The 18,544-nt window shown below is 46.0% G+C and overlaps 1 protein-coding gene across 1 annotated transcript in view; it reads right to left on the reverse strand.

Moving 5' to 3' along the window:
- The window catches only part of Cls (cardiolipin synthase), a 37,549-nt gene that overhangs the window by 12,989 nt on the left and 6,016 nt on the right, over positions 1-18,544 (reverse strand). The window contains exons 3-6 of the mRNA XM_077694902.1: positions 8,360-8,489; positions 7,102-7,187; positions 2,922-2,990; positions 325-416 (exon numbers count right to left, since the gene is read on the reverse strand). Of these exons, the coding sequence (XP_077551028.1) occupies positions 325-416; positions 2,922-2,990; positions 7,102-7,187; positions 8,360-8,489 (377 nt within the window). The remainder of the gene's footprint in view (positions 1-324; positions 417-2,921; positions 2,991-7,101; positions 7,188-8,359; positions 8,490-18,544) is intronic.

Raw genomic sequence — 18,544 nt, forward strand, 5'->3', positions numbered from 1 at the left:
GCTTAGTACAGACCAGCACGACATCGCTACTCTGTCTGGGGGCTTAAAACCTCACTCCCAACGTGTTATACAGCCGCACTGCAATCCGAAAATCAGGACTTATCGAAGAACGCGCGCGCGTGCGGCAACGCAGAGGCACCAAAATGTCAGCGCCCATGGGTCTTCCGAGGTAAACAAATGGCACGTGGCGCGGTTCGACCAATGGCCGCTGTAGGCGGCATAAAACAATGACAGAAAAGAGTGCAGACAGTCTGAAACCTCATCTAGTGGCTCTACCCGGCCGCACAGACTGTAACGGGGCAACGCAAAGCACCCCCGACTCACCAGAAGGCGTGCAAGGCACTGTGATCCACAAAGCCAAACACGGGGGCTGCCAGGGTGGCCGCCACCAGGCCCAGCTGTATGGCCGTGTTGGCCTGCAAAGAACAAAGAAGGCATGGCCGATGGGACGGCATCAGGCGAGAGATGTTCAGCACCACTGATGGCACAGCACAGTCAGCCGCTGCGTAGGACTGCAGGGTTAATGAGAACTTTTCACTCTGTGGTGCACAATCGACTGATTATTTATGAATTCATAGAACGGGGCTAACACTTCTGGCCACAACTTGTCCTGCACTACCCAGCTACCGCCGGGACTTCTCAGAAATTCGTATTATCCCGAAATTCGTATCACCCAGAAACAATTTCATGAAGGTCCCACCAGGCCCCGAAGCCCGGTGTCTCAGTGACAGGAAGCTCAGTGACACCAGACCGCTATTCGAATTCGCTTTGAAAGTATTCGACCCCAAGGACTATTCGCTTCGAATTTGCTTCGAACTGAAATAATACTATTCGCACAAGTCTAGTCGATGCGACTGCCAGAATCAGGCGGCGCAGTGAGATTACGGACCCAAGTGGACCTCCTGTACGGCATCAGGGAGTCACACTGAGGCTTCGAAAACCACGCGGTTTAAACAGTCATAACCGTTCAAACCTCGTGCACCGCTGGCGCTTGTCATACATCTCGTTTTAGCGCAAAGAAAACTGCAGGTACATTTCAGGCAAAATGTGTGTATATAACCGGCAACCCCTGCATTCAATTACTTAGGAACGCTCGTTGGGTTGGTTTTTGCGATGGTAAGCGGAATAAGCGGCCGCGCAAGAAAGAAAGGGCACGTTCTGAATGACGCAGAAGGGCTCCAGCTGCGCAAGGAAAAAATTACGCGTTCCAAATAACTCAAAACCTCTCCAGCATACGAAATTAAAGCAAGCGCAAAAAGAACAGAACTTCCGCTGGCGCAGTTTCAGGCAGGGGGCGTGCGAGCACTGCGAAGGTGGGAAATTTGATTTGCATTGGGTGGTAGCAGTGAGCTGATAACGGCGCTGCAGCACATTATGGCGAATCACTGCTCCGCACTTCTGACAGCTTTCACGGTGAGTGCACGAGTGTAATTTTATTAAACCTATGTGCTTGAGATTTACACACTGAGTGTATTTTAACATCCTGAGCACAAATATGCAGCCAGTTTTTGTCTACGTGGTGTAAGTTCAGAGCTGTGCAGCATATTATGTATGCCATTCCGTTTCGGGCAATTTTTTTCATTACCTGCTATGAGATACTCAAATACTTTTTGTCCCTTTGTGCTCGAGAAGGACCAGGGAGTGCAACTATACCACAGCAGTAAGTTTAGCACCATTTCTGCCATTCCTGAGAAATTATTAAATGTCAGGTGATCAATTACCTACGTATTTGTAAAACAAACAGCATAAAAAAATTGTGCTAGCAAAAAGGAAATGCCATAATTTCGTAGTTTTATTGCACAGTTCAGTTTATAAGCTTTCTAATGCAGCAAGAATGATGGAAATCTGCCCAGCACATCCCAAGATATTGTACCCGACAGTTGACCTCGTGGGAGGAAATTTGGTTCTGAGAAAAAAAGGCATGAAGTTTGGAAACACAGGCAAAAATGGTCATTTATTGGACTTCACAAAGGGCGACAGCTTTGTAAATACTTATGGTAGGGCCATAAAATTTTGTGGGTACATTCTTTGGTGGCTCTAGACGGCAAATAAAATTACTACAGAAAAAAAAAGTGATTTTTTTTTGGAAAATTTTCATTCCTCAAGACCAGTGTCCCAGGTGGACACTGGTCTCAAAACAACTTCTTTTAATTTTCAAGAAATCTTTGCAAAACTTATCAGCCGTGCTGCTTTTTTCCAACTGATTTCGAATATGCCATTACTTTTTCAGCTGGTCAATTAGTTCCCAAGATAATTAGATATAACTAGCCATTTGTGGTCAAACAATACACAAAACAGTGTTGGTCACAAAACTGTTATCTTTATATTTTTCAATACTATTAAGCCTGGGGAGTGCCATAATCAAAGCAGTTTTTCAATTCATCGCTTGGAACTAATTTTACAGCTCATTAAACTTTAGTGGCACCATTGGCAGAACCATTTTGAGTGCCCATTTCAAACACCAAAGTTTAATGGGCTGTAAAATTAGTTACAAGCAGTGCACCAAAAAACCGATTATCTTATTGCACTCACCAGGGTTAATAGTATTGGAAAATATAAAAATTACTGTTTTATGACCAGTGCTGTTTTGTCTGCTGTTTGACCAAAAATTGCTGATGATCTCCAATTACCTTGGGAACCAACTGACCAGCTGAAAAAGTAATGGCATATTCGAAATCAAAGGAAGAAAAGCCGCAAGACTGACAAGTTTCACAACGTTTACTTGAAAATTAAAAGAAGTTGCTTTGAGACCAGCGTCCCCCCTTAAAGCAGTGCCGCACATGTCCGCTCGGACCGCCACCAGAAGGTGACTGACCTCGCAGACTGCTGGCACTCTCAGAACGCGACCCTGGCAGTCAGCCACCACAGACCGTGCCGACCAGCAGCCTTTACATCAAGACAGGGGAGCATTCTTCACTCACCTTGCTGATGGTGGTGGGAGAGAACTTGACGGTGGCCAGGGTCACGTCGAAGAACCTCAGGAACGTTTTCTGCAGGGTGAAACAGCAGGGCGACATTTCGGTCACTTATTATTGAGAGGCGCACATACCGCAAACCACAGTCGCTGATTGTTCTATCGGATGCGCCCTTTTCTAAACTTGCCAGAAAAAACGGACTCTGCCTTGGCACCACCAGGCGTTCCTGAGTAGCACCGACTAAGATTTCGAATGTTTGAAACCTTTCTTGTTTGATTTTACACTTTTTCCTAAAAGCTTCTGCGTTAAAAGCGACCGAAAACACAAACAAAATCGCTACCATTTTATTTTTCTGCAGCCTAAGCTCGTTTTGCATACAGCCTTGATAACAAGCACCGCATGCTGCCCCGTGCTGTGAGCCGCAAGCTGGAACGAAGTCAGTCGCCATGGTGGCTGTTTAATCGCATATGGTCACCCTCACCACCATGCAAGCTGACTTATTGGTATGGCAAGTTTCACCTCGCCGAAACAGATTACGTTTTCCAAGTCACTCGGTAAATGAAGTGACCTTTCTTGCATGAATTCGTTTTTTTTTTTTCAACACGGATGTGTTTTATGCCTAGGTACACGAACGGCCAAAGGGAGGTGTCTTTTGGCAAGCCCCTCCTATGTGGGACACCTTGGCCCTCGTGCTTCTTCGCTCTCATCGTGATAACGTGCCTGCACTCATGTTGCCCTGTTCAACACTTTCCGGGTAAGAAAGCCCAGCTAAGCACAGTCCCAGTTCCCAAGTCTCCAGTTTGCTGAGCAAACGATGCGCAAATCTGACCGGAGAGAAGAATAAAAAAAAAAAAGACTCCTTCTTGCGTTCTGTTAATGCGGTCGTGCTCAAGCTGCCCTAGTCAACGCAGTCTAGATAAGAAAGCTCACCTGTGTACTGATATGCTGTAAAACTCCAAAGAAGCCCCCCAACTTGTGTTAGAGCTCCTCTAAATCCACAGCTAATTTCAAATTCCCGCGCCGTTCCGGGAAAGCGCATCCCCCACCCCCTCACTCCACACTGCCCACACCCGGAAATACACTACACGCAGGCAACACTGGCATGCCATGGCCAGTCTATAATCCAATCCAATCCAATCCAATTGTGGTTAGCAGCCTGATAGCGCAATCTCTACGTGCCATTTCACGGTTTCTTTTGGGTGGTGTCGGGTTGCTTTGGCGGCAGCATGTGCTCGATTTTGTTGCCAAGGCATGGGCCGCTACACCAGACGATACCGTGGTACAGTCCTTCAAGGGCCATGGCATAAGCAACACACTCACTGGCTCGGCAGAAGGCAGCCTGCATGGCGGACTGGCACGGCACCAAAAGACTGGGGCGCACTTCAAGCGGAATTCTGTGAACTTCTCTTTGGGAATGACTCACAGCAGTCTTTTTGATGGGCTTGAGAGAAATTATATAACATTGTTCGGCAAAATGTTAGGTGCACGTGCATTCTGCGTTTTTTTTTTTTTTCCTGCCAGAGATCGTTGTCACCACCAGCTTGAATTTTGGTGTTGTTCCAGGATAGCCACACCCCCCCCTAACTTTGCCAGTGATCTTTCCTTGCCTGCAGGGAGGCACTTGCTCGGAATTTTAAAGCCGTCCCCCAGTTCCCGGTTCGCTGAAGTTCACCTTTTTTTATATAAACCTATTATGATCCTTTTTTTTTCTCATTATGGGACAAAGAAATTTCTTTTCGTCAAAGGCAACAGCATGGGAGTGGGGTTGGCCTAACGCCAAGGCGATGAGAGGCACTCCCCAAAAGCGCCCCTATCCCTTGCCATTTCACCGCACGTCACCAGAGCTGTGCGGGAAAGCCCACTGCGACTACTGGAGAAAGCCGGCGCACATTCGCAAACATCAAAATACAAAAACTGATTCCAAATTTTCTAACAGTGCTACTCGATTTGAAGCCAAATAATATTTTCCATTATTCGCGTCAATATCCAGAAGTTTCGAACATTTGAACTCCCCTGTTAAAGACTAAAAAGCCAAGAACAGGCAACATTTTGATGTCTAAATTAGCACACTGGATATCCTGTGTGCTTGGGAGTTCCCCTCATACGACAGTATACATGTCTGTTGAGAAAATGCAAAACGCAATTGGGGATACACGACTGCCCAGAAAGGGGGCGGTGGGATCAGTATGCTCGCATTTCCATTACGAGAGCACACTGGCCGCGAAAATTTGATGACGACAAGTCGACATTACTTACTCTACCAAGACGCAAGACGTGCCTTGCAGCAATCGTCGATATCAAGCATTGCGGGGAGCCTATTTTCAATCCACTCTAATTGGCACGGCTTCGAGACATGGCAATCCAAGCACTGTTCGAGGTACCACACCAATATTGCCAGGTGGCAAGATATAGCCGGATGCAGGACTGCAAATGTTGCTCTTGGTGCCGCTCAAGCAAGTGTGGCAACGAATAAAAACAAGGTCAAGCTGCTTAACTGGTCTTAACCAACACTAACCCCACTGGGCAGCTTTCTGTTAGTTTATGGTGATTACTGTATTGTAATAAAGATGGAAGAGAGGGATATGGGTTAGGTGATCATGAAAGCTGCCCCAGGGTGCCTTTTGAGTGCCACGTCACATCACTGTTCAGAGTCTTGCGACAAAAAGTGATAGGACAAGTGCTGTAGCATCCCACTGCGGCTGAGTTCTCAGTGTTCGAAACCATTGAATGGTACAAATGATTAATCGTCAGCAACCAGTTAGTTACCTGGTCTCAATTTGTGCTTTACAGTTCATGGGCTGATGGAAGCTCGTAACAGGTTAAAAAAAAAAAAATGACCAAGACAAAGAACTTAGTGAAAGTGCTCTCTTACGCTAAAGTAGGTTTAAACAGACTCCTGGCAAAACAATGCAGGCCAAATGTTACTCAGTGCGTACAGCTTTTGTCAAAGAACAAAGCGCTCAAAGCATTACGACTGCTCATGCTGTCCAAACACACACATACACGGTTTTTTAGTGAAACATCACACAGTGCCCTCCCCCCTACTAGCCAGCCAAAGTGAGGCCTTCTTTAAAGGGGGACACTGCTCTTAAAAAAGCTCTTTTAATTTTTAAGTAAACCCTGTGAAACTTGCCAGTCTTGCTGCTTTTTTCTCCAGTGATTTCAGACATGGCATTATTTTTTGAGCAAGTCAACTAGTTCCCAAGGTAATTGGAGACAATTAGCTATTTTGGGGGGAATAATAGACAAAATAGTGTTGGTCATAGCACTGTAATCTTTACATTTTCCAACACTATGAACACTGTTGAAAGCAGTAAGAGAATCGGATTTTTGATATACCGCTTGCAACTAGTTTTACAGCTCATTAAACTTTGGTGTTTCAAGTGGGCATTTTCAAAATGGTTCCACGCCACTGGTGCCACCAAAGTTTAATGAGCTGTAAAATTAGTTCCAAGCGGTATATCAAAAATCCGATTCTCTTACTGCTTTCAACAGTGTTCATAGTGTTGGAAAATGTAAAGATTACAGTGCTATGACCAACACTATTTTGTCTATTGTTCCCCCCAAAATAGCTAATTGTCTCCAATTACCTTGGGAACTAATCGACTTTCTCAAAAAATAATGCCCTATTTGAAATTATTGGAGAAAGAAGCAGCAAGACTGACAAGTTTCACAGAGGTTACTTAAAAATTAAATGAAATAGTTTTAAGAGCCATGTCCGCCCTTAAAGCAGCACATGGCCATAACTGGTAGCTAAAAAAAAAAGCAATCCCCTGTCCATACCTTTATCTCTCTCTCTCTCCGCAATCAAACTTTTACGCTGTCCCTACGATTGCTCCCGTACTCGTTAGTTGTTCCAAATAGGCCTAGACACCTGGGGTCTTCAGAAGGCAATACTCTGATGAAAAATCGATGCCCGGGTGTTTGCCAGGTATCAATGTGATCACGTTCTGGCGGGAAGTCGATTGATTTCACTCACGGCTCGCTGCAAGACGGATCGCAGTAGCAAATGGGGCCCTGGACTAAGGGCACCACCCTCTGAGAGCTAAATAATCTGACTTTATAATAAAGTTTTCTCATACTACTACTACTACTACTACTTTACGCTGTCCCAAGGTTAGGAAAATTCCCCCCAAAATCCACCCCTGTAACGGGTGCAGTGCAGAGCACGAGAGGTGCGACCCACCGGTGCAGGCAGTGAGGCGAAGCGGATGTAGCTGGCACAGCCCACCAGGGTCACGTCTCGGGCCACGATCAACACCGTCAGGGGAACTGCATGGACGAAACACTCTCAGCCACATGCGGTAAGCACGCTCGAGCACCTCCTACAAACTGTGAAAGCGAATGCATCAGTGTACGGTTGAACGCCGCCGACCGCTTCCTCGAGTCTTGAGCTGTGAGTAAGCATGTTTTTCAGTTCTGTGATTGAATTGATGCGGCTTACGTCTGCAAAGGGCCCCTTATGATATCATGTCGGCCGGCATGTGCTACGATCCGTCACCAACGGGAGGTTTAGGAGCCGTTTCGCTGCTACAGAGCCTAAACGGACTGTTTTGGGCATCCGCGCGATGTGGAATGCATCGCAGCTCCTTTCTTTTATTTCAAGGAGTACTGACCTAATTACTGACACGAATACTGACATGTCGGAGATTTACCGGGCCACTAAACCAATTCGGAATTCGATGAAACATGGGAAACATTGTAGTATATTGTGGAAGAAATCTGGAGGACATTGAGTTAGGTGCAAACGCAAGACGTCACTGAAAGTACATCGGAAATCAGTGCGCATCCTTGACAACGCGAACTGTTATGCCTCTGACTCATCCCTTGACGTAGCCATTATGAAAAAAAAAATCAGATCGAAGGTTAGAAGAAAGGTAAAGAGTAGAAGAAAGCAAAGACCACAGATAAGGAAAAAGCAGGAAATCGGACACCAGTTGGACACGAATGGCAAATTGACCAACACCATCACCACTCATATGAACTCTTGTGGGCGGGAAGGTGTTGAAACTTTCATGGAAGACAAAGAGGCAAGGGAGGAGGCCGTCGTCAGAGAAAAGCAGACATATTTACGCTATGTACAGAGAACTGGGTGCTACGCAGCCATCTCGTCGCCTCGCCTGTTCGTCTTCTTCGTCTTTGTCTGGGTGCCAGCTTCATCTTTGTCTTCCATGAAAGTTTCAACACCCTTGATTTGCACCTGGCAATAAATGCTGCCATTTGTGCTTTGCCTTTGTCACCTCCTGCCTTTGTCTGCCTCCGCAAACAACGGACCCGTCCGGCTGCGGGGTGGGAAATGACAAGTGTGTGAAATGTAGGATGTAGTGTGAATGTAGAATCCCACACACTTGAGAACAGCTGCACTGAAATCTTGCACCGAGTCTCCGCTATTAACTTTAGGCAGAGATGACCCTTCGAGAAGGAGACACCCCCTGCCCACCCACCTGGGATGAGCCCCGCGATGGTCAGGCTGAGGAAGAGGGTTGCCACGAGGCACTTGTCGGCCAGGGGGTCCACCACGGTGCCGAGCATGCTCTGCTGAGAGGGGAACGACCGGGCCACCCACCCGTCCAGCTGCAGCACCGGGAGGAGGAGGAGGGCAACGCTCGTCGTCACTGGGCGGCACAAGCCGAGCCGAGCCGCACACACAAAGTACCTTTCAAACTTTCCTTATTCACCGTCACTCAAAATGAATTCCCGTTAAAAGTTCCATGAAGACAGCGTACAACTTTGTTCAATTGGAAAGACGTAGCCCTTGGAAACTCACTCAGTTCCATTCCAGCCACGGAAAAAAAGAAACCTTTTTAACTGAAATAACTGAGTAAATGTTGGCTCTGCCTGATAACACTGCCTCCATATCTAACCCCGAAACGTTTCGCCATAAGCTGCTGAGGCTTTACACTATTTAATCCTGTTTGCGAATTTTTTGTGTAACACCGCATATTATCGCAATTTGTGTCAATTTGTACTATTTCTTTTTCTTCCATTTTTTTCTGTCTCACAAATTGTATGGTTTTTCGCCGTGTTAATGGCCACAAGTGTTTGTGTACTGTCAAAAATTGATCACTTTGTACTTTGAAATAAGTATAATGCGTTTATATTTTGTTGTTACGATGTTCCTGTCTTACATTTATGCTTTTTCTGTTATTACGTATTCAAATGCCCCCCTTACTCTATGCCCTCCAATGGGGCCTGTAAGGTTTCTATGAATAAATGAGTAAATAAATAAAACTACATACAACATTTTGCGCTAAATCATAATGGGGGAAATACTAAAAACACTGTTACCCGTGCATTTTCTGCAGATCAGCACTTGAGTGATACAATCAAACGGAAACAGAAGCATCACTAATATTGCTGATTTATGTTTCTTGGCAGTGACTTTGGTAGCTGGCTGCCAATTTCCCAAACAAGATCCTGCAACGTCGCGAAGGAATCGCCACGAAGGGGCTCAGGAGCCACCACTGCCTTGTCTAGATAATTTGCTTACAGCTTGCGATAACACTGGTATCATAACTGTTATCAGGACAGAGCAGTTTTTTTAAATGAGCCAAACTTACATTTTCTCTTTATGGCACCTTCACGAGTTCATGCATGGCATTTATTTCAACACTCGTCCACGTTCGCTTGCTGCTGCTACGAGGTTTTCCGAAATTGTAGACACAACTCTAACTTAATTTTTTATGTCTCTATTTCAACAGAGAGTGGATTTACCATTTCGCAGCATTTGGAAGAATGGTCGCCATAGCAGCAAAAGTTGAGCTGATATCGCCAGTGCAGCATGATCATCACAACGCAGGTTTTTGTCACATTTTTTGACGCTACTTTGTTCAGTAGCAGTGTGAAAGGTGGTAGTTAGGGCAGACAACTTGGAGGGGGCAGGGGCTTGCTATCTCCGGATGTGAGAAAAAGGAAAGGGCAGTTGCTTCACTATCTTAAGAGGTGTGTGAAGGAAAAAGGCAGGTATAATGCTGCTTCAAACACGATGCACGAACGAGAGGGCGACCTATATTTTTCTGTTCCCGGGCCAAATTAAAGGGGGCCTGAAGAGAAAACACAAGCGTGGTTCATTAAGAACACTGCTTTTTCCCAATAACAATAATGGCAATTTTATCCCCAACTTTAAACAAATACCGTATTAGCTCGCGTAATGATCACACTTTTTTTTTTCAAAAGAAATGATGTAAATTTGAGGGGTGCATTCATTACACGGTGTAAATTCTTCGCAAAAAACTTTTGAGCACAGAAAAGGCAAGCAAATTGGGCATAAAAAGTTTTACGGTAGTTCTCATGAACGTAATAAAAATAATAAATAAAAACATAATAAAAAATCCGCACACCACTGCCAGCTGCTTTGCAAAGTGATGCAGAATGCCATGTTTTCTAATTACCGAACGCGCCGTTACGAGTTTCTTGTCAGGTGACAATACTAAGACCAATTAGTGGCTGCCACTGTTACAGTGCGGGACATCAAAATAGACGTGGCGGCCGACTGTAGTGGTGTAGTGGTGACTCTAATGGTGACTCACCACTAATTGTAGTCGTGACTCTAGTTTCCTTTCATCGCGCCACCTGAACCATAAAGGGGCCCTGCAACATGCTTCTAGTAGTGCAAATAAACCTGTGCAACGTTACGTTACGCTGCCAGGAATACCTGAGTCAAATATCCCACGTACACACGAAACAGTGAGCGTGCAAATCGCAGTGAAAGACGCAGAAAAACCAACCGCGGCCTCTCCAATTTCCCTCATTATGCACCACCGGCACCGCTGCAATTATGTCGTTTAAGCAGTGGCTGTCCTATTAGCTGTCGCTGGTCAACTCACGGCTAATTTTTCACATTTCCTGTGACGATCCGCTGCCGCCGGCACTGTGCACCAACCTCCTGCATGTCGGAGCATTTTGAACAGTTTTGGCTTTTATTTTGTGTTTTGTGTGCGCATGGAGTTTGAGTGCCGGACTCGATACACCCCGTTCAATGAGAACACTCGACGACAAACGCTTATTGCTTCAGAAATTCCCTATGAGCCTCAGCACGCGCTTGCGAGCAGGCAGCCATGCCTGCTTTTTTGTGGCACCAAACTGGAAATAGACCCCTCCATGCTCCGGAGAAAAGGAGAAAACTCCCTGGCCTGCGATAAATTGAAGGCCACCTAAAAAGAACGCTGCGAGCTGTCCCCCTCTCCGGGAGAGAGTGTGCGCTTTCGTCGCGTTGTCCTCAGACAAGTTGAGAGGGAATGATTATGTACAATTTCTCGTCATAAGTAGCTTCGGTGATAGTGAACAGATTTTTATAAATCTCGAGGGCGGAGATCGCTGGAACAATAGATTTTATTCCAAAATACACAGTGAGTCATCGGCGGTAAGTGCTGCAGGGTTCTTTTAATGGGCAGTTAACGCACTGGTCCGCACATGTTCAGTGTGCTGGCCTTCATATCACATTACTCCTGCACAAATTATGTCCCTCAAGTGCAATACTTGAAAGCTTTTTTCAACACTTCTTGTGTTTTTTTTTTTGTCCCCCTTTCAAAACATACCTTTCATGGCTGCAATGGAGCTGAATTAGCAACGGCTAGGTCGTTCAAACTTCACAGAGTCGTATTTTTATTTATGGCACCTTGAAGATGGGGGCATGAACTGTGTTTCATGGCTGATCCTTCCTTTTTCTTTTGCGACCCTCAACCAGTGTACTCCCACCCTGGTCACCCAGCGTCCTCAGAAAACCCACACTATGATCGACATTGTGCTCCTCGTGGCTGTATATTGCGGCATGCTTATGGATTAAGTTCTACAGGAGGCCCTGTGCATAGTCACATAATACATGAAAAGCACTGTTGTGGGGCACTTTTTGTTTTTTCGATACTGCAGTGGATCACTCCATGCAATGTACCACTGGTTTTAATTTGCTGAATCCTATTTTAAGACACTCCACTCGTGAAATTCCACATCCAGATGTGATGCTCATATATACCTCCTCCATTGGTGCAAGATCTGCCCATGAAAAAGAAAAAAATTAATGCGCGTTGACTGGATACAAATTCTCGCGAAACTGCCGCACATCAGAGGACTTCTGCAAGCAATGGCAAGGAGCTTTATTAAGCCACTCGTTTTAATGTGCTGAATATATCAGTGCATCATCGGGCAGCTCTCTCTTCAGCAGATGGCAGGGCAATCCATAGTTTCCAAGATAAGAAAGGAAATCAAACTTCACCTTACAAGGCACAGCCCAATGGGGAGCTTTACAACTGCGTATATAAAAGAATTGGCGTATTCATGGGAAGTTGTGGCCATTACTACGCCAGGGAGGCCAATCCTGCTCTGCTGAGGGAGTGCTTTTACCAGCAATGGTCACCGGGGTCAGGCCACACCCCAAGCCTCATTCTGCAATTCCATCAACACGCGGACGTTTTTTTTTTTTTTTTTTTAATTTGGTGGGAATTGTCCAGCACCGGGATTCGAACCACTGTCCTTCTGCACGTAAGGTGGATGCTCTACCTCTACGTCACCGCTTAACTCTTTCGGGACCGCTCCATAGGCCATCGATCACATATGATCGATGGTTTCGCGAGCCTGCAGAATACAAATTTTCACTCGATGGAACACCTAGCGACATCTAGGAGATAGTTTGAAAATTGGAGTTTTCTCTTTTGCGAAGTTTCTTCTTTTATCGCCAGGCGGCAACGCATCAGATATTTGACGGGCAGTGGTTTCGGATGTAAACAAACATGGCGTCATACTCGCGCGAGCGCGATAAGAAATCCGCCTCGTCTCGTCTCGCATATCTTCGCCTTCTACTGTGGATTTCAACGATGAGAGTGGCAGTGAAGAGTCGGAATGCGGCTTTAGAGATCGGATTTCAGCTCGAGTGAGGATTCGGGTGTCGATCAGCCTGGAACATCAAATCGCGCTCAAAGGTGGGCGTTGGTTTCGGTTTCAATTGGCTCTGGAGTAGGCATTGTGACAAGTGTGTGGCGCCCCCCAACCCTGATATTCGTTGGCCGCTAGATTCAGTGGCCCCACCAGGCTCGGTGGGCAACATTGTGGTCGGCCGGAGAATAAACACCGCCGAGCACGGCTGCTCGCGGTCAGTCACCGTCACCACCAGCACGCTGCATGTCGTCTCTCGGCTGGAGGGTACCCCTACCCTCCCAGGTTCACGAACGCGGGGCTAAATCGCGACAGGTATGTGCGCTTGAAATATGTTCTGGCTGGTTTATATTTGTTTGCTAGGGTGTTAACTACCTATGGTGGTGACCTCCTGCCCCCAGCGCAGAAACGGATCAAGTGTTCGCCAAGACGAGAGCCCGGCGTGTACCTGGGCGACGACGTACCCATGGCCCTAGTGCCAAAGAGATCACACACAAAGCAAGAAAACCAGTTACACCTAGCCACATCTAACTTTCGCGATGAAGAAACAAAGCACTGTATTAGATTTCGTATATCCTGAAATAATATTATTCTTTTTTAATATTTTTATATTTACGCTTTTTTCTATCTTTTTCTGTAGTTTTTTTACGAAGTTCTTACTTTCAGATTTTTTCACAGTTCTATCGTCAGTGCTGAAGTAAAACTTGGTATTGTATGCCAAAGAGCATATAATTAGCTCTGAATTTTGGTATATGCTAAGGCAGGATGGTGCCTTTGCTTTACGTAATAAAAAATTTGTACCGACACCTCCCGTTCTCATCACTTCTTCCGGCGGTCCCGAAAGAGTTTAAAAGCATTTCCATTACCAGTAGTGTTACCCTCATCTGTCCTAGCTTGTTATGAAGGCCTGCCGTGATGATCGGAGGGAAGCAATTCCACCCTGGCATTGTTCGTTACCTGACAAAGGAGCCCCCTCTCCACTGACTTATAAGCGACCAGCTGTGGGCAAGGCTTCCCCAGTATGCACCCGCCAGTTCCCAACCTGCAAACAACGCTCTCTGCATCATAGGATGCCATGTATGCTTGGCTTCAAGCAAAATTTTGTCCTTGTGTACATGCAAATGTCCCCACCTGCCTGTCTGATCAAAGGGCAGAAACAGTGGTCACACGCGATGTCAGCATTGTTCCCAAGGGAAAAAATGAAAGCTTACGTCATCAAGTACCGCATTTTCGCGACTCCAAGCACCTTCCCCTACTTGCAGATGAAAATCTGGAAACAAAGTTTTCATGCGAATTGAAGCACCCCCTTTCCTGCAAGGAAGCATGTGTTGCCCCGCTCATTTACCCCGCTCGCTCTCTCTGTCGATGCCTAGCTTCTCGTGCACGGCCCCGCAAGAGTGGAGGCGTGCGATCGATCTCGCTTTCTGAGCCAAGCTCGGCAAATTTCTCATGTTGCCGCATTGCAAAACTACACGACAGAAAACACTACACAATGGGAAAGCTGCCGAAAGCGGGTCCAACTTGATGTTGTGACCAGGCCGTTTAGGAAATGATGTTCAATTGCGAACCATTTCTACGGAAAAGAACAACCTGCTCTGGGATGCCGAGAGCGGCGGCTCGAGTGGTGCGACAGACTCGGTTGGTAGTGAGAGTGACTGCGTAGCACACGTAAACCATGCTTAACTGCCTACGCTCTTTTTTAATGTTTGCTACATATAGCCTTACTTCTTGCACCCATCTCAACTATACCACTGCGAGAGAAGTGCGTGTGGGATGGGCCTTTTTAGATTAGATTTTTTTTTTCAAATCTAAGAGCTTTGGGCATCGCAATAATGGGAAAAAAGGGGGTGCTCAGAATCAAGTAAACAGGGGAAAAAAAATTAAAAAAAAAAATGGGGGCGCCACTTTCTGCGTGCAAATGTGCTCTCACATCAACGAGGCGAGGATGGGGCGTGCGTGCATGTTCGCAGGTCATTGCCATACTCTAGACAGCACGTTCCTCACCCTCGCTAATACAAAAATGTTCGTTATACTTTGCAGTGTAGTGATTCTTAACCATGAATGTGCTAAAACCTAGTTCTCCGCTTGCAAAACCAATGCGGTCACCCACGTGACACTGTAGAAGTAGTTACGTCATCCACTTCATTCATAAATGTCCGCATCATGTTTGGCTTTCCCGCACAGCTCTGTTGTTGTGCACAACAGGCCACTTAACAACATACTGCACAGGGAAGCCAGAAGGCGGTACTGGAAGCACGAATGACGAATGCAAACACGACAGAATGAACAAGACAACAGGAACTACCATAGGGTTCTCGTTTGCTGGAGTGAGATGATGATGATAACAAGACTCGTTGCGTACTGCCAAGACACACAGTCTTGCCCGTAACTAGCCGTGATTCCCACCATTTTACAGGATTTATTACTTCCTTCCCATGACACCCTTGAGTTGGTCTTTTAAGCATCGTCTTTGGAGTTCGCTTTTTTTTAGTTTATCAGTTTCGCCGCATGACCAAGTTTTTGCGTCAGTGGCACCACGCTTTGCACAGAGAAAGGAATGTATGTGAAAGTATATGAGGGAGGGGCACTCTTCATATTGCAGAACTACTGCTCTAATTCATGACTGACACTAGCTTCTCCAGGCCCGAGCCACTAAACATTTTTCTCTCCATGACGCTTTTGGTTGTTATAAGTTCCCTTTCTCAGTAAGTTCCTATCCACGAAAGTGACACTAAAAAAATGGTCAGTATTTTTGTCAACGACAACTATAAGCGGTACTTCGCTATTTGGGTCCCAGCTGTCCAGGTGATGTCCAAGAGACAAACATTACTTAGAGAGACTACGCTGCAACATCAAAAATATAGCATTAAATGCATTTCTCGCAACAATTGCAATTTCATGTACGCTTCATCTCTCCAGCTCTTCAGTCCTGCCTGGAACAATTTGTCTGTTTTTAGAATTTCTAACCTTTGTTGACTTTCTTTTCAGACGAAGATGTGTTCTGCAAATGTTTTGCCAGGACCACGCGCACAGGCCATCGTTCACAATGGTTTAAGGATTTTGTACGTGATGTCAAAGTCCAGTTTCACGCCATGAAACCCTCAGCGGCGGCTAGGAGACAGCCGAGAACTGCATTTTTTGTTTCTCTGTAGCTTGGTTTCCTTTCGGAAGGCGGTGATATAACTGATATTTTTTTCTAAAGGGAACCGGTGCCAGAGGCCAGCCATACGTCATGTCACGCATGAAATGAAAGAACAATAAGAAATCCACATCCATCCTGTGTTCCTATTGCTTCCACTGCCCATTTCTTCGACGATAGTGGCTGCCAAGAATCGGAACACAACTTTATTACAGGGTTCGTACGGAGTTCAAAAGCAAAAATTCAAGGGTTTTCAAGGACTTTCAAGGACCAGAAAGCACATTTTCAAGGTCCCCATCTAACGTTTTATCTGGGATTATTTACAACTTTTTAAACACAATGCAAAATTTTATTGCCCAATGCCTAAGCATATTAGTGCAAATTTAGATAGGTGCTAACAGGTTCATGAATGCTCCCTCAGCTTTATTTTTTATTTCATAATCAGTATTTAGAGGTTTACCTTTTTTCTTAGTGTTTTGCTGAGGCTGTTTGATTTCAAAACTTGGTTCATGTTGCCTGCATCTTCTGCCTTGACATCAAGAGTATCAGCTGAAATTAAATGAGCAAGTGTTGCTGCAAGGCAAGATGAACTATGTACACGTCCACGATTTGCACGTAAAAGCAAATGCAGATGGAGCGTATGAGGCACAGCAAACATGCAATGAGCTGCCGTCCACAGACTAGATGGAACACGCAAGATAGAGAACAGAAGCCAGCTTTCATTGGAATGTATGTGACATGGATTCTATTGAGGAGTGCTGCTCCCAATGTTGCCTCATAATAATGAGAATCCACCAAAGTCGTAATTTCACGCAATACACTGAAACCTGATTGTTACAATGTTTCTCTACATATTTAGCACCTAAAATCCACGACAAACACTTCAAATTTTGTGAAAAGACAGGGCCGTTGGTTCTCTCCAGAAAAATCAAGGGTTTTCAAGGACCACTTAAAAATTTTAGAACTTTCCAGGCTTTGAAATTGACACTTTTAAATTCAAGGGTTTTCAAGGTCTTCAAGGACCTGTGCGAACCCTGTTATTAGCTTTGACTTCAGCTCAGGTGATAATTCGGACGAATATCAGCCTCAAACATCACGTGGGGTTCAAACGTTAGCCCTGTTATCAGTTCCAATTGGCTCTCTGGGGTAGGTACCATAACTTCTCATGTAAGAGCCACCGTCGTGTAAGGTCCGGACCCCCACTTTCGAGAAGAAAATTTTGGGAAAAAGTTCAAAAGTGCTGTCAGGAACCAAAATTTTAATCGCAGCCTCTGGATGGCGCTTGGCTATATCCGCCGCCGACGTTGCTTAGGCCGGCGCCAGCATTTCTTTGTTTCTCGCGCCCTCTTCGCTCTGTGCATGGTACCTACTCTCAGCAGGATTCAGTGGCGTTTCGGCTCTCCAGAAGAAAGCCCTGTCTGGGCCAGCGAATAGTCACCATGGGATGGCATCTGAGGTGCTTCACTGCAGCGCTCAAGCTGCAAGTGGTTGAAACGACGAGGAGCGCGGCAGGTGGGCAGCGGGACGAAAGTTTGATGTGGACCAAAAGCGTGTGCAGTACTGGATGCTGCAAAAGGAAGACCTCGCCACAACCAACAGAAACCAAAAGGCGTTCCGTGGGAAGAAGTGCAAGTTCCCAAAACTGGAAGAAGAACTAGTTTCTCATGTGGTTGGTGCAGCGAGAGATGGCTACGCCGTACCGTCCGAAATGGTGCGCGTGAAAACGCTCCCTGTTTCCCACCCCATAAAAATCCTTCTGATGGAATACAAAGCAAGTAAGGGGTGGGCTACATGGTTCATTAAGCGCAATGAATGGGCTGTGCCTCCACCGTCGACCGACAATATGCCAAAGGCTTCCAAAAAAGTACGAGAACCAGCTCGTGAAGTTTACCAGTGACCATACGGAGCGATTTTTGCAAGCGATGCGATGAGCGATGCGACAGAGATCCGCAATCGTTCATCGCAATCACTTGCTGAGGCAGCCCCATGAGGCAGCCGCATTTCAAACTCAGCGGACAGTACCAAAGACGACAGTCTCTGGGAGGACGCCGACGAGGTGAGCTGCTCCACGAGCGAAGAAAGCGAAAGCGAAATGGAGAGAGAATAAAACGCTTCTGTCGTGTCATTTGAGTCTCTCTTAAGCTTTGATACAGTCGCGGAAACAGTATAAAGCGGCAGCGAGCTGCCATCAGCCTGATTTGGGTAAAAGCCGCACCCAGGCAATATTCTAGGGAAAAAAATGCGGCCCTTACACGAGTATATACGGTATGTGCGCTCAATTAATGCTCTCTCTGTTTCATATCTAGTTGCTAAGACATGGGCTCCTAATGGGTGGTGGGCTCCTAACAACAGCGCAGAAGCGCATCGAGTTCTGGCCAAGATGTAAACCTGGCATGTACCTGGGCATCGATGAAGCTGCAACCGTCAGAAATGGGGCAAAAAGTTTGTAAGGGCCTTTGACTTTGCCTACCTGTTTTTCTCTACTCAAGACTCGAAAAGTAAACTCAGATCAAACTTTTTTGAAGCGCACGCAAAGTGAACCAACGTTTTTAACTTTGTTTTCATGGGTGGCGCATACATAGTGCAACACCAACCTAAGTGCGGGAACAGGGTGCTCATAAGT

The sequence above is a fragment of the Haemaphysalis longicornis genome, unplaced genomic scaffold (assembly GCF_048455015.1).
Source record: "Haemaphysalis longicornis isolate Haplotype H1 unplaced genomic scaffold, Haemaphysalis longicornis Haplotype H1 scaffold_13, whole genome shotgun sequence".
Taxonomy (NCBI): domain Eukaryota; kingdom Metazoa; phylum Arthropoda; class Arachnida; order Ixodida; family Ixodidae; genus Haemaphysalis; species Haemaphysalis longicornis.